The 27,840-nt window shown below is 38.5% G+C and overlaps 1 protein-coding gene across 3 annotated transcripts in view; it reads left to right on the top strand.

Moving 5' to 3' along the window:
• The window catches only part of LOC149015046 (DEAD-box ATP-dependent RNA helicase 16-like), a 57,093-nt gene extending 31,254 nt beyond the window's left edge, over nucleotides 1–25,839 (top strand). The window contains exons 1-16 of one of the 3 annotated variants that reach the window (XM_089155046.1): nucleotides 2,756–2,873; nucleotides 3,330–3,510; nucleotides 3,795–3,950; nucleotides 4,062–4,151; nucleotides 4,458–4,586; nucleotides 6,534–6,634; nucleotides 7,249–7,363; nucleotides 11,107–11,238; nucleotides 11,966–12,031; nucleotides 20,784–20,960; nucleotides 22,053–22,148; nucleotides 22,551–22,691; nucleotides 24,103–24,185; nucleotides 24,643–24,680; nucleotides 24,773–24,987; nucleotides 25,102–25,839. In XM_089155046.1, coding sequence (XP_089011172.1) covers nucleotides 3,340–3,510; nucleotides 3,795–3,950; nucleotides 4,062–4,151; nucleotides 4,458–4,586; nucleotides 6,534–6,634; nucleotides 7,249–7,363; nucleotides 11,107–11,238; nucleotides 11,966–12,031; nucleotides 20,784–20,960; nucleotides 22,053–22,148; nucleotides 22,551–22,691; nucleotides 24,103–24,185; nucleotides 24,643–24,680; nucleotides 24,773–24,987; nucleotides 25,102–25,185 — 1,794 coding nt within the window. In that variant the 5' untranslated portion in view covers nucleotides 2,756–2,873; nucleotides 3,330–3,339 and the 3' untranslated portion in view covers nucleotides 25,186–25,839. Of the gene's footprint in view, nucleotides 1–2,755; nucleotides 2,874–3,329; nucleotides 3,511–3,794; nucleotides 3,951–4,061; nucleotides 4,152–4,457; nucleotides 4,587–6,533; nucleotides 6,635–7,248; nucleotides 7,364–11,106; nucleotides 11,239–11,965; nucleotides 12,032–20,783; nucleotides 20,961–22,052; nucleotides 22,149–22,550; nucleotides 22,692–24,102; nucleotides 24,186–24,642; nucleotides 24,681–24,772; nucleotides 24,988–25,101 lie in introns of those variants that run through there. The other 2 variants (XM_089155047.1, XM_089155048.1) reach the window with 2 other exon arrangements.
• Nucleotides 25,840–27,840: the final 2,001 nt, after the last annotated feature.

Here is a 27,840-nt window from a genome sequence, read left to right as displayed (position 1 = left end):
TCCTTTAGATGGTTATTTGTTGGCAAGAGATAGGTCTAGAAGAGAGATAAAGAGACCTTCTAGATATGCTAATATGTGTGAATCTAATGGGAGTCCAAATATGATTTCTTATGCTTTAAATGTAGCTGACCAACTTGAGGGATGTGAGCCTAGAACCTATAAAGAGTCTCTTGGATGTGGGGATAGCAAGCTTTGGCTTGTTGCCATGAAAGATGAGATGGAATCTTTAATGAAAAATCAGACTTGGACTCTTGTAGATAGACCCAAAGGAAAGAAACTAATTGGTTGTAAGTGGGTTTATAAATTTAAGGCTGGTATTCCTGGTGTTGAACAACCAAGGTATAAGGCAAGATTAGTAGCTAAGGGGTATTCCCAAATTGAGGGAATTGATTATAATGAAGTGTTTTCACCTGTTGTGAAACATACTTCTATTAAAGTGCTTCTTGCCCTTGCTGCTCTCTTTGATCTTGAACTTGAACAACTAGATGTGAAAACTGCATTCTTGAATGGTAAGTTAGATGAGCATATTTATATGGTTCAGCCTGAGGGCTTTGTTGTGAAGGGGAGTGAGACAAAGGTCTGTTTATTGTTTAGGTCATTGTATGGCTTGAAACAATCTCTTAGGCAATGGTATAAAAGATTTGATGAATTCATGCTTAAGAATGGTTACAAGAGAAGCTCCTATGATAGTTGTATTTATTATTGTAAGTTTAGCACTAATTCTTTCATTTATCTTTTACTTTATGTTGATGACATGCTTATTGCATCAAAGGATAAATCTCAGATTTGTAAGCTTAAGTCTATGTTGAAATCTAAGTTTGAAATGAAAGATTTAGAGGCTGCTAAAAGAATTCTTGGCATTGATATTCATAGAGATAGGCTTAGTGGTGTTTTGACCTTCTCTCAGGTTGGATATATTCATAAACTTGTTAACAAGTTTGGACATGACAATATTAGGACTGTTAATACTCCTCTTGGTGCTCATTTTAAGTTTAGAATGGATTCTAATGCTGCTGTAACTGATAGACCATATCAAGAATGTGTTGGTAGCCTCATGTATTCTATGGTTTGTTGTAGACCTGATATAGCATATTCTGTTGGTCTTGTTTGTAGATACATGAGTAGGCCATGTGATTCACATTGGGATGCAGTTATGTGGTTGTTGAGATATTTGAAAAATTCTGCATCTTATAAAATTGTTCATGATAACTCTTGTGTTGATAAGCTAGACATTGTTGGATTTTGTGACTCTGATTTTGCCTCTGATTTGGACAAGAGAAGGTCCATTACTGAATATTTATTTACTCTTGGTGGGAATCTAGTGAGTTGGAAGTCCACACTCCAACATGTGGTGGCACTTTCAACCACTGAGGCTGAGTACATTGCCTTGTCTGAGGCTGTGAAGGAATGCATGTGGCTTAAGGGGCTTCTAGGGGAGCTTGGTTTTCATGAATTGCATTCTCTTGTTTATTGTGATTCCCAAAATGCTTTGTGTCTTGCTAAGAACAGTGTGTTTCATGAGAGAACAAAGCATGTTGATGTAAAATTGCATTTCATTAGAGATATAATTGCTAAGGGTTTAATTGATATATGTAAGATAGATACTTCTATTAACCCTGCTGATATAATGACTAAGGTTGTACCTGTTAATAAGTTTAAGTCTGCCTTAAACTCATTGAAATTATTATCTCTATAATTTGTTTTTTACATTGTTTTTTATGTTTGTTTGATGGGTTAATATTTACTCTCTAGTACATGCAATTATCAAAATAAGCAGAGTCAAGGTGGAGAATGTTGTTTGTAAAGGGTATTTCTGTCTTTTGGTTTAGTTTAGGACTGGGTGGTCTTATGTAAATGTTTCTAAGGGCAGCTTGGTCTTTACACAAGGATGTAAGTGTTATATCTATTGAGGTTGAGGAGAGAGGTAGCATTCGGTTCATTCATCTCATTTGTGATTTCTGAGTTTATTCCTCTCTGTTCTCTGCTCTCGGTTCTGCTATGGTTCTTGAGGTTCTGTTCTAGGGCTTAAAGGGATTCGGTGCTTGATCTTGCTACTGCTTCAAGAACTGTTGAAGCTTGGACTGCTTGAAGCTATCTTGCTTCTGAAGGTGTGAGTTCTCCTTGCTGTTGGTGTGCTCGTTAGCCTTGAAGAGAAGAGTGGTTGCTGCTGTGTAATCAGGTGCACATGTTCTGAGTTGCCTTCTTCTTCTTGATTAGTTCATGCTTGGGGTTCTTGTTGGGTAGATTGATTAGGTTGTAACCTCCTTCTCTACCTATTGGATGATTGCATGATTTGATGAGTTGTTAACTCATCCTTGGACGTAGGTCGATTGACCGAACCAAGTAAAAATACTTGTGTCTTGTCTCTTTCTTTCTTTCCTTGTTTCTTTGTATCTGTTCCGCTGCGTTTAAGGTTTATAATCCTTAACATGTTCGGTTACTAAGACTAACACCTAAGTGGCCGTATCCAAAACCCCACACCATATAAAAGAGAGAAGTTGAATTCGATGGATGGCTCAATTGATAAAAGATCAACGTTCCGCCAGAATTCGAATTCCCTAGAGGTCAGGAGTTCCCAGGGCAAAATATCACCACCCCAATTTCCCTATATATAAAAAGCGCATTTATTACAAAAAAAAAAAATATATATCACCACCCTACATGTCAGTTATTTAAAAAATATAAAATAAAAAAACTTTTAAATTACACAAATACCCCGGAGAATTAATCCTTTGTTTTGCTGAAGTTTTTTCTCTTCGTCTTCGAGGAGGCCTAGAGTCCGAAAGAACCTATGAACGAGGTGGAGCTTGTAGTCTTAGGGCGAGCAAAGCTACAACTGTTGTTTGAGTATTTGCAGTAGCTACACGAACAAGGTAAACACACACACACTCTTTTTTCTTCATCTGTCGGCTGGTTTGTTGAAACAGTTTAATCACCTTCAGCTTCCAACTTCCATTCTCTATTGCACATTCAACACTTCACTCTTTCTTGTGAGCTTTTGTTTGATCACTGGAGAAAGAGAGTTTTTTTCCAGATACCCTAAACTTCGAAATCTGAACCTAGCGTTGGTTTTTTTTGGCATGACGACAATGCCTAGAAGTTGCGTATTTCTTTGGCTTAGCACATTTAGTTCTTCAATTTTTCTTTTGTTTTCTTCTATTTAGGTTTTCAGTTTACTCTCTTTATCTAGTAGCAATTAGAATAATGAAACAATTTTTGAAAATTAATTGGTTATGGTTTTGATTCATATTTTTTGAACTTCTTGTGTTTATCTATCTTCTTTTTGGTGATACTGTTGTATCTGAGTTTAGTTGAATGATTTGTTTCAGTTGAGAGTCCATGGCCAATGACACGATGGATAAGCAAGGCGTGGTAGAAGGTGAGCAGGAAGAAGAAGAAATTCAGACCTTCGAGGAGCTTGGTTTGGACCCCCGCCTGGTTCGGGCACTGACAAAGAAGGGTATCACAAAGCCAACTCCGATTCAGCAAGTGGCCATACCGTTGATTTTGGTCAGTCTTATTGATTGCACTGTTTCATTGTATTCACTTTGCCAAGCTTCTTGTTCCCGTTCTAGCCTAGCCCGAGTGTTGTAGCTTCTTTGTTAAATTAATGTGGTTCTCGAAAACCTTACATTAAGGCTATCAGTGTCGAAGTGTGATGAACCCCATTACCATATTTTTCTAATGCTGACTTGATTTTATCTATTAGAGTTGTAGGTTGGATTTTGGGTTTTTATGCTTTTCTATTCTCTTCTTGTAAATGTTGTTATTTTTCACTGCCTGATGTTGTACAGGAAGGCAAGGATGTTGTTGCTCGGGCAAAAACTGGTTCTGGAAAGACATTTGCTTACCTCCTGCCTTTACTCCAGAAGCTCTTTTCGGACGTTGGTTCACCAAAAACTGCTCCGTGTGCTATGGTTCTTGTCCCTACCCGTGAACTGTGCCAACAGGCATGTTATACTCATACCTAGTGCTAAATGTTGGTTTCTGAAGAAACTCACCACTTGCCAGCCAGCTTTGAACTTCTTATTTTATTTTATTATCTTTTAATTTTTTTTTAGGTTTACTCTGAGGTACGGTCTCTCATCGAGTCCTGTAGAGTTCAACTGAAAGTTGTGCAGTTAACAAGCAGCATGCCCATTTCTGACTTGGTAAGTTGGTTTTTCTGTGCCCATGGTTTGAGATATTGAAATTGGTACCAGAATTGGTTGCCAAAGATGCTGATCCAAATCGGCAAGAAACTGCAGGAATTGGAAAAAAATTGTCCTAGTCTGCCAAAATCATGATTGGTCTTGGCCAATGCTGTTTCCAATTGTCCAATTCTGCCAATTTGGTCTGATTCTTTAAACATCGTGTTCCAATTCAACTTTTAGAGTTGTAAGCAGTTTTTGGAATAGGTGCTGCAAAATTATCTCAGGGCATAACGTGGTCTATGGTTATTGTGTTCTTGCTCCTAGCGTGCTGCATTGTCTGGGCCACCTGATGTTTTGATCTCCACACCCGCTTGCATTTCTACATGTATGTCAGGAGATGTCCTTCAAGGAAAGTCCCTTCAAGATTCGCTTTCAATCCTTATTCTGGATGAGGTACAAATGTACTCTCTCTCTCTCTCTTTCTCTCTCTCTCTCTTCCACATTTCATGATTAAAACTCTAAGTTAACCTGTATCAAAATAGTGGATCCCTTTGGAGTAGCATTTACTGCAATGGAAATCATTATGCTTCCAGATTTTATTTTCATATATTTTTTGCAACAAAAATCATTATGCTATCAGGGCATGTTTTCATATATTTATTGTTATGACAGTCTGAATGAGTGCATAGATATTAATGTAAAGCTCAACCTCAGTCTGGGAAAACCTCTGTGAGATCAATTGCCGCAAGGGTCAATAACATAAAAGAACAAGATTATATAGCTGAAATTTTGATTTCTGTGAATGGAGAACATAAAGGTCAAAGAAAGAAGAATAAAAAAGATATAGAAGTGGGGCTGATTGGGATGGTATGCTATCTCAGCCTTAGGTTGCTCACCTGTATCTATCTCAGTTGTTGAACACATATCTTTCTCAGACCTATCACTTGCATTTGAGCACTATAACTTCCATTAATTTACGTCTTAATTCAAGCACAACTGATGGGGCCTGTTTATAGCTTTGCCTTGGCTTCGCAAAAGAGAAAGTGTCAAATAAGATAAAAAACAATGAAAAGAGAAGGAAAAAACAGAAACTAAATCTAACTAAAAGGAAACAGAGGACTTTAATAGAAAATCCCAAAGGGTAGTTCAGTTGCCAAAGGTCAAAAAGTGCTAACCTTGTGCCAAAGGCTTCTGCCCAAGCAGAGTCTTTTTTTTTTTTTTGGGGGGGGGGTGGGAAGTTTTACGCCCCAGCCTTACTCCAACATTTTTTTTTTGCTGAGAGACTGTTTTGATGCCTTGACCTCTGGCTGCAATTGTGGTCCACTGACAATTGTGCTAAAGCTACAACTGTGGTCCACCAACCTCTGTTGGCAAAGGTGGATACCTCATAATTTAGAGGTCATGAGTTCAAACTTCAGTGGGACTATCTACCATATAAAAAATGACTGAAATAGAAACTTAAGAAAGTTAGATCTCTCTAGATAATTGTTAAGTCAACTTTCTAATGCTGAAATTATAAACTAGTACTAACTTGCTAAAATGAATTTAGAAACCATCTAATCTCCTATTACAGCCATATTGAAAATTAGAATAGAAACATGGTAAGCTGTCATAACTATACAAAAATAGGAATATAGCTTTCCATATCTTGTACTCACTGTAAGCTGCCCAATATGTGTTCCAAATCACTGTTTGCAAACAGTAGCTTCTATGGCTCTGTCGCAAATAAATTTATGTGTTGGTTTCTTCTATTTTTATTTTTCTTCTGGGCTGGCCTTGGTTGATAGTCCTTCGAACCACCAAAAACTTGGCGCATCCTCAGACCAGGATCTCTCCCACACCTGATGAATCCTACAACCTTGCTGGGCTGGTTTTGGGGCTTGTTCCTGGGGACCATATGGACTTGTGATCTACATCAGAAGCTAGGTCACCAGAAGGAAGAAGATGCATTGTTCTGCCTGTACACCATTATTGCACTAACAACTCAACTAACTGAAGTAAACTTTAACCCAACTAAGTAGGGCAGGGCTTGTACTTGTCACCATGTCAGGTCATAGGGTAGTGCATTTTTTTTCTTCCAGAGAATACCCCTAGCATAGGATTGAAAATGGGAAAATAGTGGATTATATTTACACATTTTTATTATATGCTTTTGGACTGAATCCCCCCCCCTTCTCATTGTAACTAATTCAGCATGCATCCAAATATCTCGATTAGATAATTTTTATTTTTTCATTGTGAGTAATTAAGTCATCATTCTGTGAGATTTATTTGCTTTTTCGAGTCTTAATATTCCAACCTTGTTGCTTTTGCAGTTCCTTTGGGATCTTTCCCTTACCATAGGATTCCCTTATTTTACTTCATTGGACTAAGAAAAGATTGATTCATATCTGTTTTCAGGCCGACCTTCTTTTGTCATATGGCTATGAAGACGATATAAAAGCACTCACTCCTTATATCCCTCGACGTTGTCAGTCACTTCTTATGTCTGCAACCTCAAGGTTTGTTGTATATATATCTACTTGACTTCTTCTTATTAAGCTTACTAGTTGTGCTATTATTTGACAACTGCCTGCAGTTTGTGTCATTCTGTTCTGCATATTAATGATGACAATTCCAACATGTAGCTCCTGTACAGCTGATCCCTGATATGTGCTGATTAAACTTTACTAATATGTTCAAATTTATAATTATTCAGGCATTACTCTCTGTCTCCCTCTCTCTCTCACACACACACACTCGCTTACTAGCACTACATGTGTGTCCTAATACATATTCCTTCACCTTCTCCCCCATAAGAAGAGAGTTAGAGAGAGGGGGGGGGGGTGGATTTGAAAACCTGAATTGGCAAATTCATTAGACTAAAGCAGTTTAGATAAGTTTATAGATTTCAACCAGATTGATTAGTCCTATGCTCTTACTTTCTTTCTTTACTCTATATATTAATTGAGTTTAAAACGCCTTTTTTTTTTAGGGGGGGGGGAGAAACTGTAGCATTCATAGGCTATTAGATTCATTTATAAGAGCATCCTGCAATTATTTGTTGTATTTCCTTTTTCTCAGTTCTCGAAAGGTTCATCTATGCATAATTTTTTTCTCTCTCCTTGAATGGCAGTGCTGATGTTGAGAAGTTAAAGAAGCTTGTTCTACACAACCCGTTCATTTTGACTCTACCAGAAATTGGAGATACCAAAGATGAGATTATCCCTAAAAATGTTCAGCAATTTTGGGTAAGATTTTCTGCCTGCTCAAGTAGACCCCCCCTCCTCTTCCACCCCCCCCCCCCCCCCCCAAAAAAAAAAAAAAAAAAAAACGCAGGGGTGGTTATTTGACCAACATCTGTGTGTTCATGAACTCAGCTCTTTTTTTGACCTATCTATAAAATAAAGGAGATATGGATATTTATTATCCCATTATTGTTTAATTAGGCCACTGCCTGCAGCATTAAGCAGTATAATTTATTAACAAAGCAACACCAAGCAAGAAACACAACCATTAAAAAATTGCATCTGTTTTCCTGTGCCCGTGGCATACGCTGGCCTTACTATTACCTCCCACTCTTATTTTCACTCAGAAAAAAGGGCAAAAAGAGGCTATGTAGAGAGGCCTCGTTGTTGAGCTGTATATAGCCTTCCACAATATAGTTATGATATGGCCATTAATCCTCTATGGAATATGTTATCAAGAAGAGAAGGAATTTCCACAAATATTATGAAATTTGACAAGAAAATAAATATCACGATGAATATTTTCTGTTTGAAACCAACGCTTAAATTTCTAATATAGAAACTCCTCCATTCCCTTCCAAAATTATGCGAGCCTTAAATGGCCAAGGGAACCCCATTCACCTAGTGTGAATTAGCAAACCTAGGACCTATTATATAAAGTACGTTATGGAACACATTATCAGAGATTTTGAATGGGTTAGATCTCTGAAGATGTGCCTGTAGAATCAATTAAAAGGGTGAGCTGGTGCTGAAGTGGTTCTGCAGAAGCAGAGTCTTGGGGCATTAATTATTTTTGTATATTAAAATCTAAACAATAAGTCCTCATTTGTCCCAGGAAATTGGTATTTCCTGTTTTGGAGTCTTTGAAGTTCACCTAAATCAACTAGTACTAATTTCGCAAGCAGAAGCAGTTTGGTGATCTTGGCCGAAGAAGAATGTGTTTAATTCATTGGTCCGTAATTGTGTAAATAAATTTCTTCTAGGTTTGGTATTAGCAGGGATGTTTATTGAAAGTATTCAATCTGGATTTTGCTTGACCTGGGCAGGAATGTCTGAAGAAGAATAGCCATTGGATAGTTTACGGAGAGGTATAAGGAACTATCAATGCTCCTTAAGCCAAGGTAATGTATAAGTGGGGAAGAGTATTGAAGTTCCATTTGAAAATAGTCTTGATGTGGAAACCAGATTCTAACAAAATCCTATCCAATTTCTTCTGTAGTACAATTAAAATTTGCTTTACTTTACCAATGAGTTCCTTGGCAGAAAGGATCAGGGAGTAGAAAGGATATATGTTGCAGAAATACAAACTTGTTAGAAAAATAAAATAGAAGTAATCTCAAAGATTACGTATAAATTCCTTGGCAGAAATAACCAGGTAGAAGAATGGATCTATTTTGCAGAAATAAAAATTTGTTCGAAAAATAAACATAGAAACAATTGCAAACACTGTTATTTTGCTCTGTTCCCTGTTCAAATATATGATGATGGGATTGCAAGAATCTTGACCAAGTTTGAAAACTGGGCCAGATTATTTTCACCCATACTGGACACTTTAGGCTTTGTTATAGTTGTAAAAGCTAAAAAAACTTTCAGGTTTTTTATGTTTTCTTCAAAGTACATGACTGCCCTATCCAATTTTACAGTTTCCTTTTGTTGAAGTAAATATTACACATATGAGACTGGAATCATCAAGCTAGTGCTTGAGCACTATTGGCCATGCTTGATTAGTGCTCTTGATGTTTGGCTCATTGAAAGAGTCAACACTGTAACCAAGTATCTTTTTTTGGTTTGCTGCTGGTTTGGTTTTGAAAGTTTTGGTCGATACCTTTTTCAGTTAGTTGTCATGGTATCTAGACAAATCATCTTTAGACAGGATTTGGAATGCTGTCTATTTTGATGTTTCTTCTAGACTAATAGCTATTCCCCACTCCCCTATTGATGATACCCCAAGGAACAGGCTTATTGTTGTCTCCTGGGGTCTTAGTTCCTCTTTCCGGTCTCTTGCTTAAAGACCTTGTTCTCTTGTTTCCTTTTCTTTAATACAATTATTTATTCATCCAAAAAAAAAAAAAAAAGGTCTTAGAGGGAAAAAGATTGGGTGGGTTTGAAGATAACACCAACAAGGCAACTAGGCATTGTCAAAATGGAACTGGCAAACAATTTGCTAAAGATATGCCTGGATGCATAGGCTACAACTTGATTATGAAATTAGTCAGCCAACCCCTTTTAGTTGGGATAAGGCTGAGTTTTTGTTGTATAAAATAATTTATATGCCGTCTCCTTCATTCACAACAACCAAGCTATCATTTCCATAGAACTCGCACTATCAATGCTCACTCTGCCCAAAAAACCACAAACAGCAGATGGTATGAAGCATGGAACGATAATTCGTTCATCTCGCCCGGTTTGCTGCCCAGCGAACCGGGCGAAATGTCGGCGAGATTTCGCCAAGTTTTCGTTCAAATATCAAATTAAAAAATTAAAAATATTAAAAAGGTAAAACTCTTTTGACTTTTCTATACACGTTAACACAAATCCCATTTATACCAGCTTTCACGCAGCCCAAAACGATCAATTAATGCCAATACACAATCTACAGTAATAGTTAGTCTTCATCCAGTCATTCACGCAACCCTATCTTCTCTTTGGGGTTGCGTGCATCACTTGTATTTTATTCTTTCTCTCTTTCTATCTTCTTCTTCTTTCACTTTCCGGCGAAATTATCAGCGGTCGTCTTCTCTTTTCTTTTTCTTTCTCTTTCTTTCTTCTTCTTCTTTTCCTTTCCGGCGAAAATAGCAGTGGCTGGTACTGCTCGTCTTTTGTTTTTTTTCTTTCTCTTTCTTTCTTCTTCTTCTCCTTCTCCGTTCTGGCGAAAATAGCAACGGCTCCTTTAACGAACCGGCAATGATGAAGATAAATGGGTTTTGAATAAGATAAATAGGACTCCTACGGTCCTACCCACCTCAGACTCTCAAAGCACAAAGCAAAAAGCTAAGAAGATCGTCAACAGAAGAAAAAAAAAAGAAAAGGGGTTTAGAAATTTCGCCGGAAAATCGACAGTTTCGCCGGAAATCGCAGTTTTGCCGGAAATGTTGAACATTTCGGTTTCGATGGGTTTTTTATTTTGCCCATTGGCGAAACTGCCGAAATTACGTTCCATGGTCTGAAGCACAGAACCTGTGGAAGGTTGAACTGAAATAAAAAGTCCCCATCACATGAATCTTCTAAAAATGAGTATCCGAATGTCAAACCCTCAAGGAAAAAATTGTAGAAATAGTTTCTCGGTAAAATTTGATCTTTGATATGGGCATTAACGTGTCTGTGGCAGTGTCTGTGTGTGCGCATCCCTGTAGTTTAATATATTGATTAGAGATATATGGTCGTCGTTGACTAGAGACAGTAGTATTCTTATTGAAGAGGAAATGTTCTTTATGGGGACATGATTGCCCCTTTCTGACAAAAAAGTTATTTTTTGTAGTTTTAATTATCAAATTTCAAGATTTGATTGAGTTCACATATCTATTCTTCCTTTTTCTTTGGCGTGCCAGCTTTTTTAAGTTTTTCTTTGTCTTTTTTTTTGGAAGTAGATATTTCTTATCCTTGGTCATTAGATGTCAAATAACTTTACTCTGCGAGCCTCTATGCTAAACGCCACCCCCCCCCCCCCAAAAGAAAAAAAAAAAAAAAAACACCCCACCCACCCACACACAGAAGTTGCTCTATTTCTAATTAAATGTTTTATTCAGATTTCATGCAGTGCTCGAGACAAACAACTTCAGATCCTTGCTCTCTTGAAACTGGAACTTGTTCAAAAAAAAGTTCTGATTTTTGTCAATACAATTGACATGGCTTTCAGATTGAGACTTTTCCTTGAGCAGGTACAGTAACATCTACTGCAGCATGAGTATCTGGATTGAGCTGCACTTGTCCCTTTTGTCCTTCCGGGTATACACAGACTTGATGGGACTTAATGTGACGGTGTCCTCATTTTACTATAGCTCTAGTTACTAAAAATTAGTTTTAGCAAATTACATGTAACCCCCTGGTTCTAATGCTATTACATGTGTGGCCCCTGGAAATTGATCTAATTGCATGCGCCCCCTTGTGATTTGCTTAGGGTACAAATAGTCCCGTTTAACTTTTACGTGATAGTTTTTGAACAAATATTTGAAATGGCTATGTTACCCTTTTAAGGTGTAAAATATGGCCATTTTGCTCCCTTTTATTTCTCTCTCTCTCTCTTTTCTTCCCTTTTTTGGTTGTTCCTCTTTCTGCGATGATTTACTTCATGCTCCTCTTCTGCTTTGCATCTCATCACTGGAGAGAAGAATGACCAGAACGAAAGCATATTATAAGGACGTGCATGTAAGTAGGCCAATTTCTTAGGGATACATGTAATTGGGCCTAAAACCAGGGGGATTGCATGAGATTTGCTCTTTGTTTTATGCTTATAATTAATGAATCCATCATACACCTGTGGCTGATCTAAGTTGAACAGTTCAGAAAGATTCCTTGTGCAGTATTTTATTTGTATACCACTCAAATTTAGTTTTTCGTTTTTAACCTTTGATTGATTGCTGAGACTGAAATTCTGCATTGTGACAGTTTGGAATCAGATCTGCTGTTTTAAATGGTGAGTTGCCACAGAATTCACGTCTCCATATCCTTGAGGTATGTCTTGTGCTTGTTTATCCTGTTCTTGACTGGTGACTTAAAATAATGGGTTTAGCCTACATTGTTTTGTATCAAAGCAGAAGGTCTTAAACCTCAGCCAGATAGTTCTCCCCATGTTTTCAATGACCTAATGGAAGCTTGTCTATGCTAGATATGGGATGATGATTGCAAGATTAAAAAAAAGGGGTCTTGACAATCTAAAACTCTGTTTCAAGTCCTGTTTTTGTCAGGCCAAACGAAGACATGCAGGATCTCAGTTTGAGATTTTAGCACTTGCTTTTGTTTCGTTTAGGCCTCAACTGAGACTACTTGGTGATCTTGTTATGTTTTGACATATATTTAGATTAGTGTGCATCATTAGTTATAGTGGATATGAGTGTTGTAACTAAGTAGTTTCTTGAAGAAGGTATTGTCTACTTTCTAATGACTATGATGGTGCTTGGTGTCAACCATTTTCTTCTCCAAAGCACATCATCAAGGTAGGTAGTTGATGCTGGGAAACAGAGGGTAAAATTGGTGGTGATAAAAATATGCTTTCTAATGTAGGAGAAACCCTAGAAACTAGGGGACCTACAAAGTGGGCTACTAGACTCTTAGAATTAAACACCTATTCTTGACAGATAGTAAAGAAAGGAATTTGCAGCACTTGAAATCTGATTAATCATGCATGTAAAACAGCTAAAGTAGATAAATAAACACAATAAGTCTTACTGGTAAGCACAACTAAACAAGAATCAATAGGGAAACAAGGGGATGGGGATCTTGACACCATAACACTAAATTGAATGCAAGGGTATTAAGAAACTTAAAGAAAAATAGAGGTGTCCTAGTCAATATCAGATTTCTAACAAGGAATTCAACAACTAACAATGTAAAAAGAGTCTTGGGAAGTTTTTGTTTTAAACAAAACTACTGTCAAAGAATAAATGAGAAATATTTTGGGAGAGAAAATGTTACCTACTAATCCTGGTTGCAAAATAGGGGTTAGAAAGCACTTAGGAACAGAAATAAGAGAAAGAAAAAATATTTTGAAATAGTGGGGAATCCTCGGAAAGGAGAAAATAATATTTTGAAGTAATGGCGTATCCTAGGAAAGAGAGTAGGTGATAAGAGAAAGGGAGAGAAAGAAAAGAAACAAAAAGAAGGGAAAGGAGACTAACAAAAGACAACTAGACTAACAAAGAAGGAAGAAAAGAAAAGAAGGTTTTTTTATTTTGCCAGAAAAACAGAACCGTGGGGTTTGGGGAAGAAGAAGAAGATTTCTAGGAAAGAAACTAGGTCTTTTTTGAGAAAAAAAAGGGTAGATCTTTGTAGAGGAGAGCAAGGGGAAGTTTTCTAGTGGGAAACAAGGGTGAAAGGAGGAGAGAAAGCTTACCTGGAGAGAGGGGGAAGAACTAGTACTGCCAGGAGAGAGACAAAGAAAGAGAGCAGCGTGAGCTTCTTTTGTAATTCTTTTTTTCATTGATTGATTGCCAAAAACGAATTTGATACAAGGTTTAAATAAAAAATTGATTCCTCACAACCCTACATGTTTAATTTCCAAAATAACCCCAACTTAAGTTGTAAATATAACCCAAACTCAAAATAACTCAAAATTAGGCCAAAATAGACTCTAGGCCTAGCCCATAAAGACTCAAACATGAAATTAAAATATTTCAATAGTAAACTACTACCCAACCCACTAAGACTAAGGAAAATAACATGACAAACTGCCTATGAGCAGTGTTTCTCATCGAACCGTAGGATCCTAGCAATTTGATAACCTCCGAACGCATCATCGATCCACATAGATGTTGTCGTGGGATGATTTCTACGTCGGCGTCGCCGGTAAACTCGGGCTGCTCACTGATGTCCTCATAAACTCTTCCCGACTTTGAAGAATTCACCTCCGGTGAATAAAGGCTCTGGTAGTACTCTAGCATGTTTGGGTCAAGTCGGTGTAGTTCCGCCATCGTGATCCAAGTGCTGTCGATCTCAGGATGTCCCCACCACTTAACTAGGAATTCTATGTAACCTCCCTCTTTTGTAGTTGTAACTCTCTCATCAAGGATCTCTTTAACTGTCTCAACTCTGTTGTGAAATTTAGGCATAGGTGGTACTGAAGTAGTAGGGAGTGAAGGGGTCTTACCAGCAGGGTCATCAAAAACGAAGGGAAGGGTGTCAAGGTCATCTAGATAGAAAGATGCAGTAGTAGGAGTGCCATGGAAAAGGACAAGGTCCTCCACATTGAAAATATTGCTGGTCCTCATGTTAGTTGGCAGATTAAGAACATAGGCATTAGCTCCTATTTTCTTCAGAATCTCGAATGGTCCTGCACTACGAGCATGTAGCTTGCTTGCTTTACCTTTAGTAAAACGCTGCGGTCTGATCCTTACCATCACCATATCTCCTTCTTGAAACTCTTGCAGTCGTCGATGCACATTAGCTTTGGACTTATATTGATCATTACTAAGTGTTATTCGCTGTCTTATACTTGCATGTAAATCAGATATGTGCTGCGCAAAAGACTCGGCTTATGGGGAAGTCCTAAAGCTAGACACAGCTGGAATAAGATCTATAGGAGCCTTGGGCTGATATCCTAGACAAACCTCAAAAGGTGACAGACCAGTGGTTTAGTTCTTAGAGCTATTATAGGCAAACTCGGCTTGGGTAAGGACCCGATCCCAATTGGTAAGGTACTCTCCTATAAGGCAACACAACAAGTTCCCTAGACTTCTATTAACAACCTCGGTTTGACCATCGGTTTGGGGGTGAAATGCAGAAGAGAAACGGAGTTTGGTTCCCATCATTCTCCATAAAGTCCGCCAAAAGTGACTAGTGAACTTAACATCCCTATCGAACACTATGGTATTAGGCAACCCATGGTACTTGACGACCTCATGGAAGAAGAGTTTAGCCACAATTGATGCATCGCATGTCTTAGAATAGGGAATGAAATGAGCCATCTTTTAGAAACGGTCTACTACTACAAATACGGAATCATGACCTCTCAAAGTCCTAGGAAGGCCAAGCACAAAGTCCATACTAAGGTCTTGCCACGGAGCATGTGGTACAGGCAAAGGAGTGTACAACCCTGTGTTTTGTTTTTGTTGCTTAGCAGTTTGATATGTCTTACATTGACTCACTACCCTAGCAACATCTCTTTTGAGTCCTGGCCAGTAAATCGGTCCTCTACTAGGCTAATCGTCTTATCTCGACCAAAGTGACCAGCAACTCCCCCAGCATGCAATTCCCAGATCAAGAAATCTCGAAGTGAGGTCTTGGGGAATGCATAGTTTGGTTTCTTTAAAAAGGAAACCATCTCTCATAAGGTAGTCTATGTAGATAATAGGAGGATCTCCACTGAGGGAAGTGAATACCTCACTAAAATCAGGGCAAGTGGGGTATTGGCCCTTGATTCGCTCAAATCCTATAACCTCAACACTCATTGTTTGAAGTACCACATTGGCCCGACTTGTAGCATTTGTGTGGCGGTGGTATATATTAACCCGGCTTAATGCATCAGCAGCAGTATTTTCAACACCAGGTCGATGTTTGAATACAAAGGTGTACTTTTGTAGAAATTCGACCACTTGGCATGCCTCTGATTTAGCTTCTTTTGGGCACTCAAGTATTTTAGGGCCTAGTGATCAGAATATAACACAAATTCTTGCGGTAAAAGATAATCGCGCCAATAGCGCAAGGCTTGGACAACCGCATAGAACTCTTTGTCATAAGTGGAATAGCGTTGCTTGGCTTCATTAAGCTTCTCACTAAAGTATGCAATAGGATGTCCTTCTTGACTAAGTACACCACCTATCCCAATGCTAGATGCATCACAATTAACTTCGAAGACTTTAGAGAAGTCTGGAAGGCGTAGGACCGGAGCCTCTGTTATTTAACTTCTTAATCTCTTTAAAAGCCTTCTCAGCACTTTTAGTCCATTGAAACTCCTTTTTCATGCAATCTGTGATAGGAGACATAATGGTACTAAACCGGTCGATAAACCTCCTATAAAAGGTGGCTAGGCCATGGAAGCTTCGCACCTTATGGATGTTAGTCAGTTCTGGCCACTCAACAATGGCTCTCACTTTCTCAGGATCAGCAGATACTCCCTGGGCTGACACAATAAATCCTAAGAAATTGACTTGATCACTCATAAATGTGCACTTCTTGAGATTGGCATACAAATTTTCTTGTTGAAGCACTTGGAAAACTTGACGCAAGTGATCTAAGCGGGAAGACGGGGTTTTACCATAGATGAGGATGTCATCAAAGTAAACCACTAAAAATTTGCCATTGAATGGTTGTAGCACCTGATTCATTATTCTCATAAACGTGCTATGTGCGTTAGTTAAGCCAAAAGGCATAACTAACCATTCAAAGAGGCCATCATTTGTCTTAAAGGCCGTCTTCCATTCATCCCCAGGTCTAACCCTAATCTGGTGGTACCCGCTCTTCAGATCAATCTTGGAAAAGATTAATGAACCAGCCATCATATCTAGCATGCCATCAAGCCTAGGTATGGGAAACCTATACTTAATGGTGATGTTATTAATGGCTCGACTATCTACACACATACCCCAAGTACCATCCTTCTTTGGCGTGAGTAGGGCAGGTACTGCACAAGGGCTAAGACTCTCCCTAATAAATCCCTTTTGAAGCAATTCATCTACTTGCCGCTTCAACTCAGTGTGTTCTTTGGGATTTATGCGATAATGGGGCAAGTTTGGCAATGAGGACCCCGGGACTAAATCAATTACGTGCTCGACATCACGCATAGGTGGTAATTCATCTGATAGGTCCTCGGGAAACAACTGCCGAAACTCCTCTAATAAAGGTTGCACTTTTCTTGGAACATTAACAAATTTGTCTGATGTGTGATGTGTATCTGGATTACTTTGCGAGGCAACTAGAGCATAAACAACTCTTGACTCTTTACACTCAACTTCAAATTCTTGCTGATTTAGTATGCCAAGTGTTTTAGAACAAGTTTGTTTGATAGTACTGCCTTTATGCTCCACAACCTTAAACTCTTTTGGGGCGCTAGGGGTCAGTCAGATCTTTTTCCCTTTATATTCAAAGATACAAATGTTAGATTTCCCATAGGTACTGACATCCCTATCATATAACCATGGTCTCCCTAAAATGATGTGAGCAACATCCATCTCCAGGACATCACACCACACTCTATCCTCATAACCAGCAAAATGTCGGGGAACTAAACACCTAAGGGTTACAGGGATAGTAGACTGGTCGACCCAAGCAACCTTGTATGGTTTGGGGTGAGCCTCTGGTTTGAGCCCCATTCTGGATACAACACTTTGAGCAACTACATTCATGCAGCTACCACTATCTATGGCGACTCGGCAGTTCTTACCTTGATGGCAAGTGTAGGTAATAAAAATATTAGTCTGTCGCCAATCATCTTTGGGTTGTGATACCATACAACGCACAACTCCAAGCTTAGACCCATATACCATATCAAGATCCTCATCAGATATGCCCTCATCTGGTCTATGGTCTTCATACTCAGGCTCTTGATCGTCATCCTGATCTAAATCCACATGGTCTTGCCCTCCAACATAAAGGTTTCTGTTGGGGCATTCCCTAGCAACATGTCCAAATCCTTGGCATTTGAAACACTGGAGCTGGCCAGCTTTCATGGGGGGAATTCCCAAAATGCCTTTACCCTTGTTATCAATTGGGTGTTGTGGATTAACAGGGGGTCTTTGGAAATTAGTAGTGTTTGGGGTAGACCTTAGGAAACTAGATTCTCTAGGCTGAAAACTCTTCTTTTGAGGAAAAGTCTTCATGGATGTCTCAAGTTCTAGAGCAATCCTAAAGGCTTGAGGGACATCTCCCACTAAGTGGGGTGCAAGTCGTGACCTTTTATCGGAGTTAAGTCCAGTAATAAATCTAGAAAGTGTCTGCTCAACATCCTCACAAGTACGGCTTCTAATCTTAAGTTCATTGAATTTGGCCATGTACTCAGTCACAGTTAATTTCCCTTGCTTTAGGGTGTTCATTTCATTCAACAGGTTCAGCCTATAGGTGATAGGTAAGAACTCCCTTTTAAGCCTTTCTTGCATCTCAACCCAAGTGGTCATTGGCTCAAGTCCTAGATTGTTCTCTTGGTACTCTAATTCTGTCCAAAAATCTTGGGCAGCCCCGGTAAGCCTAATCTTAGCAAACCTAAAGCGAACCTCTTCCGACATATTATAAAAATCAAAGTACCTGTCCATTTGTCTAATCCAATCTAGTAAGACTTTCGCATCTATTTGGCCATCATAAGATGGGGCCTCTACCTTGACTATCCTCCTAATATCGAACCCTCTATCATGGGTGTCAAGAGCATTTTCATGCTCATAGGTTGCATGATGCATAGGACCAAGATGTCCACGTGCTCCATGACCTCTACCTCTTCCTCTTCCATTACCTTGGAAATTATCCCCAGTTCTATCAATATCCTTGAAGCGGTGGTCAAAGTTCTGGAGGTCCACTTGGTAGTTTTCATTCCTAGGTCCATTGGCTTGAGTATTATGTCCATGCTGCTCTTGCTGTCCCTCTATGGCTGTAAGTCATGTTGCAAGGTTCCGAACATTACATTCTATGGCCTGAATGGTGGTGGCTTGAGCTGCCTGTGCTGCCCTTTGGTTATTTAACTCCTCTTGAGTTGTTTGAATGGCCTTTAAGATCTCTCCATTTTGTTGGAGCAGTTGAGTCAATTGGGCAAGGGTCAATTGGGCACTTGATGAACCAGTCATATTGGAATATTCGTTTCCACTTCGGGTTACTACCATACACAGTCTGATCTAAATACACCTAAACTTAAAACCAGCAATTCTAACAACTCGAAACCTAAAAGTCCAGCAGTACTGACACTCTAAACCAGGCTCTGATACCAGAATTGATGTGGGAGAAACCTTAGAAACTAGGGGACCTACAAAGTGGGCTACTAGACTCATAGAATTAAACACCTATTCTTGACAGATAGTAAAGAAAGGAATTTGCAGCACTTGAAATCTGATTAATCATGCATGTAAGACAGCTAAAGTAGAGAAATAAACACAATAAGTCTTACTGGTAAGCACAACTAAACAAGAATCAATAGGGAAACAAGGGGATGGGGATCTTGGCACCATAACACTAAATTGAATGCAAGGGTATTAAGAAACTTAAAGAAAAATAGAGGTGTCCTAGTCAATATCAGATTTTTAACAAGGAATTCAACAACTAACAATGTAAAAAGAGTCTTGGGAAGCTTTTGTTTTAAACAAAACTACTGTCAAAGAATAAATGAGAAATATTTTGGGAGAGAAAATATTACTTGCTAATCTTGGCTGCAAAACAGGGTTAAGAAAGCATCTAGGAACAGAAATAAGAGAGAAAAAATATTTTGAAATAGTGGGGAATCCTAGGAAAGGAGAAAATAATATTTTGAAGTAATGGCGTATCCTAGGAAAGAGAGTAGGTGATAAGAGAGAGGGAGAGAGAAAAGAAACAAAGAGAAGGGAAAGGAGACTAACAAAAGACAACTAGACTAACAAAGAAGGAAGAAAAGAAAAGAAGGTTTTTTTATTTTGCCAGAAAAACAGAACCGTGGGGTTTGGGGAAGAAGAAGAAGATTTCTAGGAAAGAAACTAGGTCTTTTTTGAGAAAAAAAAAAGAGTAGATCTTTGTAGAGGAGAGCAAGGGGAAATATTCTAGTGGGAAACAAGGGTGAAAGGAGGAGAGAAAGCTTACCTGGAGAGAGGGGGAAGAACTACTACCGCCAGGAGAGAGAGAGAGAGAGAAAGAGAAAGAGAGCAGCGTGAGCTTCTTTTGTAATTCTTTTTTCATTGATTGATTGCCAAAAACAAATTTGATACAAGGTTTAAATAAAAAATTGATTCCTCACAACCCTACATGTTTAATTCCCAAAATAACCCCAACTTAAGTTGTAAATATAACCCAAACTCAAAATAACTCAAAATTAGGCCAAAATAGACTCTAGGCCCAGCCCATAAAGACTCAAACATGAAATTAAAATATTTCAATAGTAAACTACTACCCAACCCACTAAGGCTAAGGAAAATAACATGACAAACTGCCTATGAGCAGTGTTTGAGCAGGGTTTCTCATCGAACCATAGGATCCTAGCAATCTGATAACCTCCGAACTCATCATCAATCCACATAGATGTTGTCGTGGGATGGTTTCTACGTTGGCGTCGCCGGTAAACTTGGAACTGCTCATTGATGTCCTCATCACTTTCTTATGCCTCCTTATGCATCAACTTTTATTAATTTCTGTGGGTTGTCAAGATTGAATTAAAACAAAATGGAGAACTGAATAGATTTTTGTACTCAGGGAATCCGAAGCTTTGTTAAATTGTACTGATATACAGCATAAGAATGACATCTAAAATTGTTGAATTCAAGCTGCCAGGTGAAGATGCCATAAAAAAATAAAGGAAACTAATGAAGGTGAGTAGGAAAAGAGTATGACTGAACAAGCAGTTGATCTTCTTTGGAAACTGAGAACCATGTTTGTTCAAGGAGTCCAAAATTAATAAAACTGTGAAATTTAGGTTTCTCTTCACTTGTAGGCACAGGACAAACCTTTCATCCTCCTGGGATTTATGCTGGCACAGTGGTACTATTTGTTTTTATTTTTACCTTTAAACTCCTTTTTTCCCTGCATTTATGTTTTTTAATATTAATTTGAGATTCCCTTTTTTGAACGTATTCCATGTTCAGTATTCATCATATCATTCTTTTTCCTTCAGGAATTCAATGCAGGACTTTTTGATTATCTTATAGCAACTGATAGCCAAATAAAAGAGAAGGAAGAAGGCAAGTCAGAGAATCAAGTTTCATTAAGAAAATCCAAAAAGCACCTCAGGCAGAAGTTAGACTCAGAATTTGGAGTAGTTAGAGGAATCGACTTCAAGAATGTTTATACGGTATGCAACACAATTGTGTTGGAGTTGCAATTCTTCCTCGAATTCTTTCATAATATTTTATAGAAGAAAAGTTCTCTGTTCGGCCAGCCTTTTTTCTTTTCTTTTTTTCTTTTCTTTTGGGTGTGTGTGTGTGTTGTGGGGAGGGGGTTGTTGGGAATGGCCACTTCGCCTCTCATGATGTCAATGTGCAGTCCCCATGCATGTGGAGAGGCCACACTTCCCACTGAGAATGCTGACCCCAATTCGTGGTATTTAGAAGTAAATATTATAGTATTGGTGACGTTTGACTTACGGGAGATTTTTTTTGTTTTCAAATTCAAACCTGGAGGTGATTCTGAGCAGCAATTTGGAAGAGTTTGGGTTTCTACCATGAAATTAAGTTCTTCATAGTTCATACATCTAGTATGAGGCATTATACGCCACTCAACTCTAGCATAGTTACCTAGCAAGATTTTTAACTACCCCTATCACTCCAACCAACCAAACCCCCCCACCCACCCCACAAAAAAAAAAAAAAAAAGTCCTTTCTATTCTGAAATCTGGATTCTGATAAAAAGAAAGAAAGAAAAAGAGGTGGGGCGTGGATAGGGTGGGACACCTGAAATCAAAACCCTTATCATGCATAGATCAACTGGGTGAGTCCCATAACGGTGACAAATTCAGTAACTGAAACAATTACTGCATCTTCATTCCGTTAGTAGCTACTTTATTATAATATATAGAATAATGACAATCAAAATGAAGGGCATAGCTTCTTTGTAAGTGATTCCTAGTAATAAATTTATAGGATGAAAATACCCCCTCTGGAGAACATACTGAGAACTCCCCTCTCAAGCTGAAAGATATCACTGTCAAGAAATAGTTGTTCATTAGAAAATTGAAGTTATTTGGTTTCATCAGTTGAAAATAGGGAAAAGTAATGGTAACTGTTGCTATGCTTGGGCATGTACCTGTGGCCAGACGCAGCCCCGCATGAAAGGACTGGTGCTGCTCTGGTTCTATGTTGTCTTCTACTCTTCCAATTCTGCATCAATTCTTGTCTTGGCTGAAAGATGTGGCATTTAACTTGCCCTGTTGTACCGTTTATGACAGGTTATAAATTTTGAAATGCCTCCAACTGCTGCCGGATATGTGCATCGAATTGGGCGTACAGGAAGAGCGTATAATACTAGTGCATCAGTCTCATTGGTATGTTTTTAATTAATGCATGATATACTTGCTCGAGTAACCACAGCCAGTGGAACTGCCTTTGGGGCTTCAAGTTCCAAGCTTTGGGAAAAGGGATCCCAGCTTCCAGTTGAGAAAAGATTATCTTGCTGGAATAATTCTTTGTCTTTAATTTGGCATGTAAACCAATTTCTTGCTGGAATAATTCAACATTTAACTTGTTATTCTCAATTATGAATGCATAGATATCTTTCAATTTCTTTGTTATCATGAGCCTACAAAATGATACATTCTCTTGAATTATATGTTTTTCACTGAGGGGTGCAAAATGCTGTGACTGCACCTGATAATGATGTAGTCGTGAACTGCTATTATAGTATTATTTATGGTAGTATCTCATAGTTCACTACTGGTTCATACCAGGTTTCTCCAGATGAAATGGAAATTTTTGAAGAGATCAAATCCATGATGGGAGATAATGAGAATGAAGACACTTCAAGTTTCATTGCACCATTTCCTTTACTCACGAAGAACGCTGTGGAATCCTTACGATATAGAGCTGAGGTAAATTTCTTGTGTTAATAAGTGGATATCATCCAATGGTTGATGACTACAATGTTGAATATGTGCAACACATCAGTGGTGCTGTTGAATGGATAGGAAACTATCCAAATGGTAGACAATGTTACCCTAGATTGGGATATTTAGTTAGTATCTTTGTGTTTTTTGGGCACTATATTTCAACTTTGATGAAAAATTTTACCCTCATCAGGATCACCATTGTACGTGAGTGAAATATTCTTTCGTTGGAGTAATTCTTAGAAGATTTCTCTCTGTGCAATTTGTTGCCAACTCATGGGGTTAATTTGCTTTTGCTGATGAAGCCAGGATTGCCTTTCACCTCCTTTTATATCTACCAGCACAACCACTTCTACTCCCACTTAGAGCAGTGTTATCTGTGCTTCATTGATATCTTTTTGCATCTGAAGCCTCCTTCATGCACTTTTGACACCTCTGTGGTCAGGCCGCTGTTCCAGCAAGCAGATTACCTCTTTTGGTTCAGCAATTTCAGGGGCTTGCACTGTATTCTTTTCCTCTCTCTGTATAAGCTAGTGAGCTTTAGTCGTTATCTATCCCCCTTTCCCCACCCTTTCCCTGATAAAAGAAAGGGTACATATCCTATTATGATTTTCCCAAATTAGCTTGTCCATGTTGGAAATGGTCAAATAATATGTTTTTATATGCTTCTTTGTGCTTTTGTCAGTCATGGACATCCATTGCCTGGTGTGTGCCAGGTGATGGGTAAGCAATAGGGGTGCAAGTTTGGCCCTCAACCGCCCTGAGCCCGAACAGGGCTTGGGCTAAAGATTTTGGCCCTGAGGGCGGGTTAGGGCCAAGGGTGGGCTTGGGATTATTGTTTGGCCTGACGGGCTTGTCTTGACCCATCCCTGATTTTTTGCCCTCACCCTGGCCTAGATTTTGGCTCTGATTCTGGCCCTAATTTTGTCCGTGATGCTTGATCTCAATGAATTAGGAATAGGGACAAGGATAGGGCATTGAATTGGCTTGGCCTTGTAGGGCTTAGGGTCAAGGACAATAATCCTTGGCCCTGGATTAGGGCCAGGGCGGGAATGGGCTTAGATTAGAATATATAGGGCTGGGCTTGGGATTGCAAAAGCCTGGCCCTGTTGCAGCCCTACTATGCAAGGAATACCTGTCCCCATGTCTCATTCATTGAGGTTTACTAAAAGTGCATTGGCGCTTTCTACTTGTAAGCATATATTCTATGCCAGTTATTATTAGGTCAATGCATGAGTTGAGGGCATAAGACACATATAAAGGCCTTAGTTGGTCTATTACAGCACACCACTCTTGAGTGAACTGGTAGTACCTACCTCAATCCTGCCTTGTAGAAGATCGTTGCTGAGAGTATTGCTCACGATTTGCTTATATTTAATTTTCTTGTCTGTTACAGGATGTTGGGAAGAGTATAACAAAGGTTGCAGTAAGAGAATCACGGGCTCAGGACCTTAGGAATGAAATTCTCAACTCTGAGAAGTAAGATTTCTTAAACAACTTATTCCATCTGTAAGTTGCAAATTTAATTGAGGTGAGTTCAAATGAAAAAAATTACAGGGAATTAATAGAGGTTTTCCTCCTTGTGGACTGCTGCCAGTAGGATTTACCTTTGCATATGGAAAACCCGGATCAGAGGACCTTTTCTGATTTGGTTGAAACCTGTCATATGAGAGGGAGATGGAGTGTACAAAAGTAACGTTTTTGAAGAATTATCCTTATATGAAGGCTGATATCTACCTTCTTTTGGTTTTCCCTAATGAAATCTGCAAAAATAATTTATCAAAGAACTCCCATAAATTCATGATTTCAAGGTATAGATTATCAAATGGATTCTGGTCTATATTGAACACACTGGGCATTCACAAGTACTTCATATGTAGAAGAAATTCTTGACCATTTCTGTGTGGTTAGTCCCTACTGACTCTTTGTTGTTCAGGTTGAAGACTCATTTTGAAGCTAATCCAAAGGACTTGGGTAATGGAATTCATTTGTTTGATATTTGGCTTAATATGCATTTATAGTCTTCCTGTGTCAAATGGTTCTGAGATTGAAGCTGGGTTTAACAGATCTATTGAAGCATGACAAAGTGCTGAGCAAGAAACCTCCTCCTGAACACCTAAAGGCTGTACCTGAATACCTTTTGGACCCGACAACTCAGGAAGCCAGTAAGATTGTCAAGCTTGCTAGAGCTGCAATGGGAAATACCAAATCTGGTAAACGACAGGGACCAAAGAGAAAATTTAGGAAAAGTGGAGATCCTCTCAAGACCTTTTCTGCTGAGGTTTGCATTATTCATTTTCTTGTTTCCCTAACTGCCAATCCCTTATGTAATTGCTCTTGCTTGATCATGACCCTGTCTAAAGTGCAATTGCGGATTTGCTTGAATTTTTTTCAGTCACCAAAGAGATCAAAAGATAAGAAGAGGAAGGGAAAAGACGGGAATGATGACCTTAATCAGAGGAAGAAACATTTTGTCTGATTTTTGTTCCCTTCCTTCATGTAGATAATTTAGAACCTGGGGTTTGGAAATAACCCTACAATTTTGTTCTAAATTATTTAGTTGTATCCATGAGTAGCTTCTGTTGTGAGGCTCCTCGGTGAAGGCATAAATGTTTGTGTCTACATTCTGAGCAAGCATAATAGGGGAACAAACCATTTGAGGTATTGTATCAGCATTGGAGGGCAGCAAGTTCTTTCATGTAAAGATGGGAGAGGTAGACAGACATGCTAGCGTATATTGTGCTTGCAGCTCAGTACCAAAGGACACCAGAATGATCAGGAACCACTTGGATGTCTCATTAGGACTTGCAAAGAATTTTACGGTTGCTTGTCTGGCAAGGGGAGGATCTTTTTTCTCATTTGGGACAATAATGAAAGATGAGTATTTTGAGGCAACGGTAGAGCAGGAATTCCTTACGTTGGTGGGAAAGCGACGGTGAAGGGTTCATGTAGGAGTCTAGTTATCATTATTCCCTCCTTGTAAGTTGAATAGTAGAGATCGAATTGGCTTCTACTGACTTTCATGGCTATGTACCATTTCAATAGGTTTGTTTTGTACACCATACAATTTTACCCGGCAAAATATATTTCTCTCATATCAAATGCGTTTTTGTTACAAGTCGCCCACTGTGTTGAAGTGATTTCTTGTGACCCTTTGGTAGAGACTCGATTTCAATTAGAGTCTCAAACGATACTGCTCAGAGAACTCCCCTAACTAGGAGTTTGATTATTAGTGATTACAGAAAGAGTTGTACAAAGACACTACAGATCAAAGCAACAAATGTCACTGAGAGGTTGGGGGTTATCTTGAGATTTTTCACTTCAAGATAGGGTTTTGTTTATTGCCAACTTATGGTATTCTTAAAACCTTCAAGGTAAAAGAGGCAATGCTGCTGTGTACGTTATCACCAGCTTGGGCCTTGGGGTAAAGCCAATATTATAGTCCTCATGCCTATCATCACAACCAGTCGTCACCAGAGAAGGTGAAGGCTTCCCCTCTGTGGAAAAGCCCCTAAGCTAGATTTAGTGAACTTTTAGGGGAAAAGCCCTAAGCTAGATTTAGTGAACTTTTTCAAGGAGCTAGTTGCCTGTATCTGCCGCATGATAATTATGTTATAGGCACCCCATTTCTCCAGGAGCTTTCTTCATGACTTCTTGATCTTCAAATCCAACGGTGGGATTATGCATTGGAGATCTCTTAAGTTAGTCCGATTCGTACGTCAAAAGACTCCTTGGTTAAGTTAGATAGGAACTCTGAGTTTGATTCAAACTCTGAGTTTAATTAATCTATAAAAGGAGAGCAAAACTCCAATATGAGAGGGAGAGAACTTTTTGGGAGCTTTGGAAGAGCATAGAGAACTTTCTTGGAGCTTTGGAGGAGCGGAGAGGTCGAACCAAGAGACGTTGGTTGACTTTGGAGAAATGAAGTTTGGGAATAAGTTTTTCTTCATCTTCTTTCAATGTTCACGAACTCTTTTGTAATGTTTTTTATTTCTAGTATAGAATAATTTAATTTTTTTAGGGATCAGATGTAGCCTATCTTTGAATTCCCACTCTTGAATTCATCAATACAATTTTGAATATTGTTTCCTTTGATTGAGTTTTTGCTTCTATTCTTCATGTTCTTGATTTATTGGCCACTAATCAACTGATTTGTTAATCATAATGATCTGAGAGGGGATTTATGTGTTTAGTTCATTGGAGTAAAAGCTATGAATTACATGTAGGATAGAGATATACTTATATGGTTTGTGTAATTGTTACATGGGAATCCATAGAATTTAATGATTTCTCAGTTGTTGTAACCCACATAGAAATATAGTGGGTTAGCAATTGAGGGAATTTCTATTAGTACTCGAGAGAGACTAGTAGATAGGGAAGGGAATCTCGACTATCAATCAGAAAAACACTTCTCAAATTATAAAGAGGGATAAAAGGGTGGGAATGCTTAGTTATGGTGAAATCTGACCCCTAGGTTTTTAGTTATTAATAAATCTCTATTTAAATTTCAATTTGCATTATGGTATAGAATAATTATTTTCCTTATTATTTGTTCAAATAAAATTGTTATAATTAATTTGGTACTTAATCTATAGTCTTCGAGGGAACGATCTTTTATCATTATATTACTTGTTACGACAGCGTACACTTGCGTTGTTATTTTTCACAAAAAGTATTTGGCGCCGTTGCCGGGGACTATTAGATTAATATCAATATCAGTTACTACTAGTTTTAATTTGAGTTCTTTTATATTTTTTTTTCTTTCCTATTATTTTATTTTATTTGTAGTTGTGAATTGGAGATCTTTCAGGTCCTACTGATTTTGCATGAGAAGGAGAGGAAACGATAATTTACTTCCTTTTGATCCTGAAATTGAAACAACTTGTCAAAGGAACTCAAAGGCAAAGAAAGATAGAATAAATTCATCTTCTACTTCTGGAGCAATGGATCTTGATAATAATCAACCACTTCTTGAAGTTGAAGCACTAAGGTACAAGACTTTATGAGAGTATGTTGCACCAACTGTGAGAGATAATAGGATAGCTATAAGGCGTTCACTTGTAACAGCTAATAATTTTGAAATCAAGCCTGCTATCATTACAATGGTGCAAAATAATCAATTTTCTGGATTGCC

The sequence above is a fragment of the Hakea prostrata genome, chromosome 5 (assembly GCF_041222555.1).
Source record: "Hakea prostrata isolate BN-2017 chromosome 5, UWA_Hpros_2, whole genome shotgun sequence".
Taxonomy (NCBI): domain Eukaryota; kingdom Viridiplantae; phylum Streptophyta; class Magnoliopsida; order Proteales; family Proteaceae; genus Hakea; species Hakea prostrata.
This window is presented reverse-complemented; position numbering and strand designations above follow the sequence as displayed.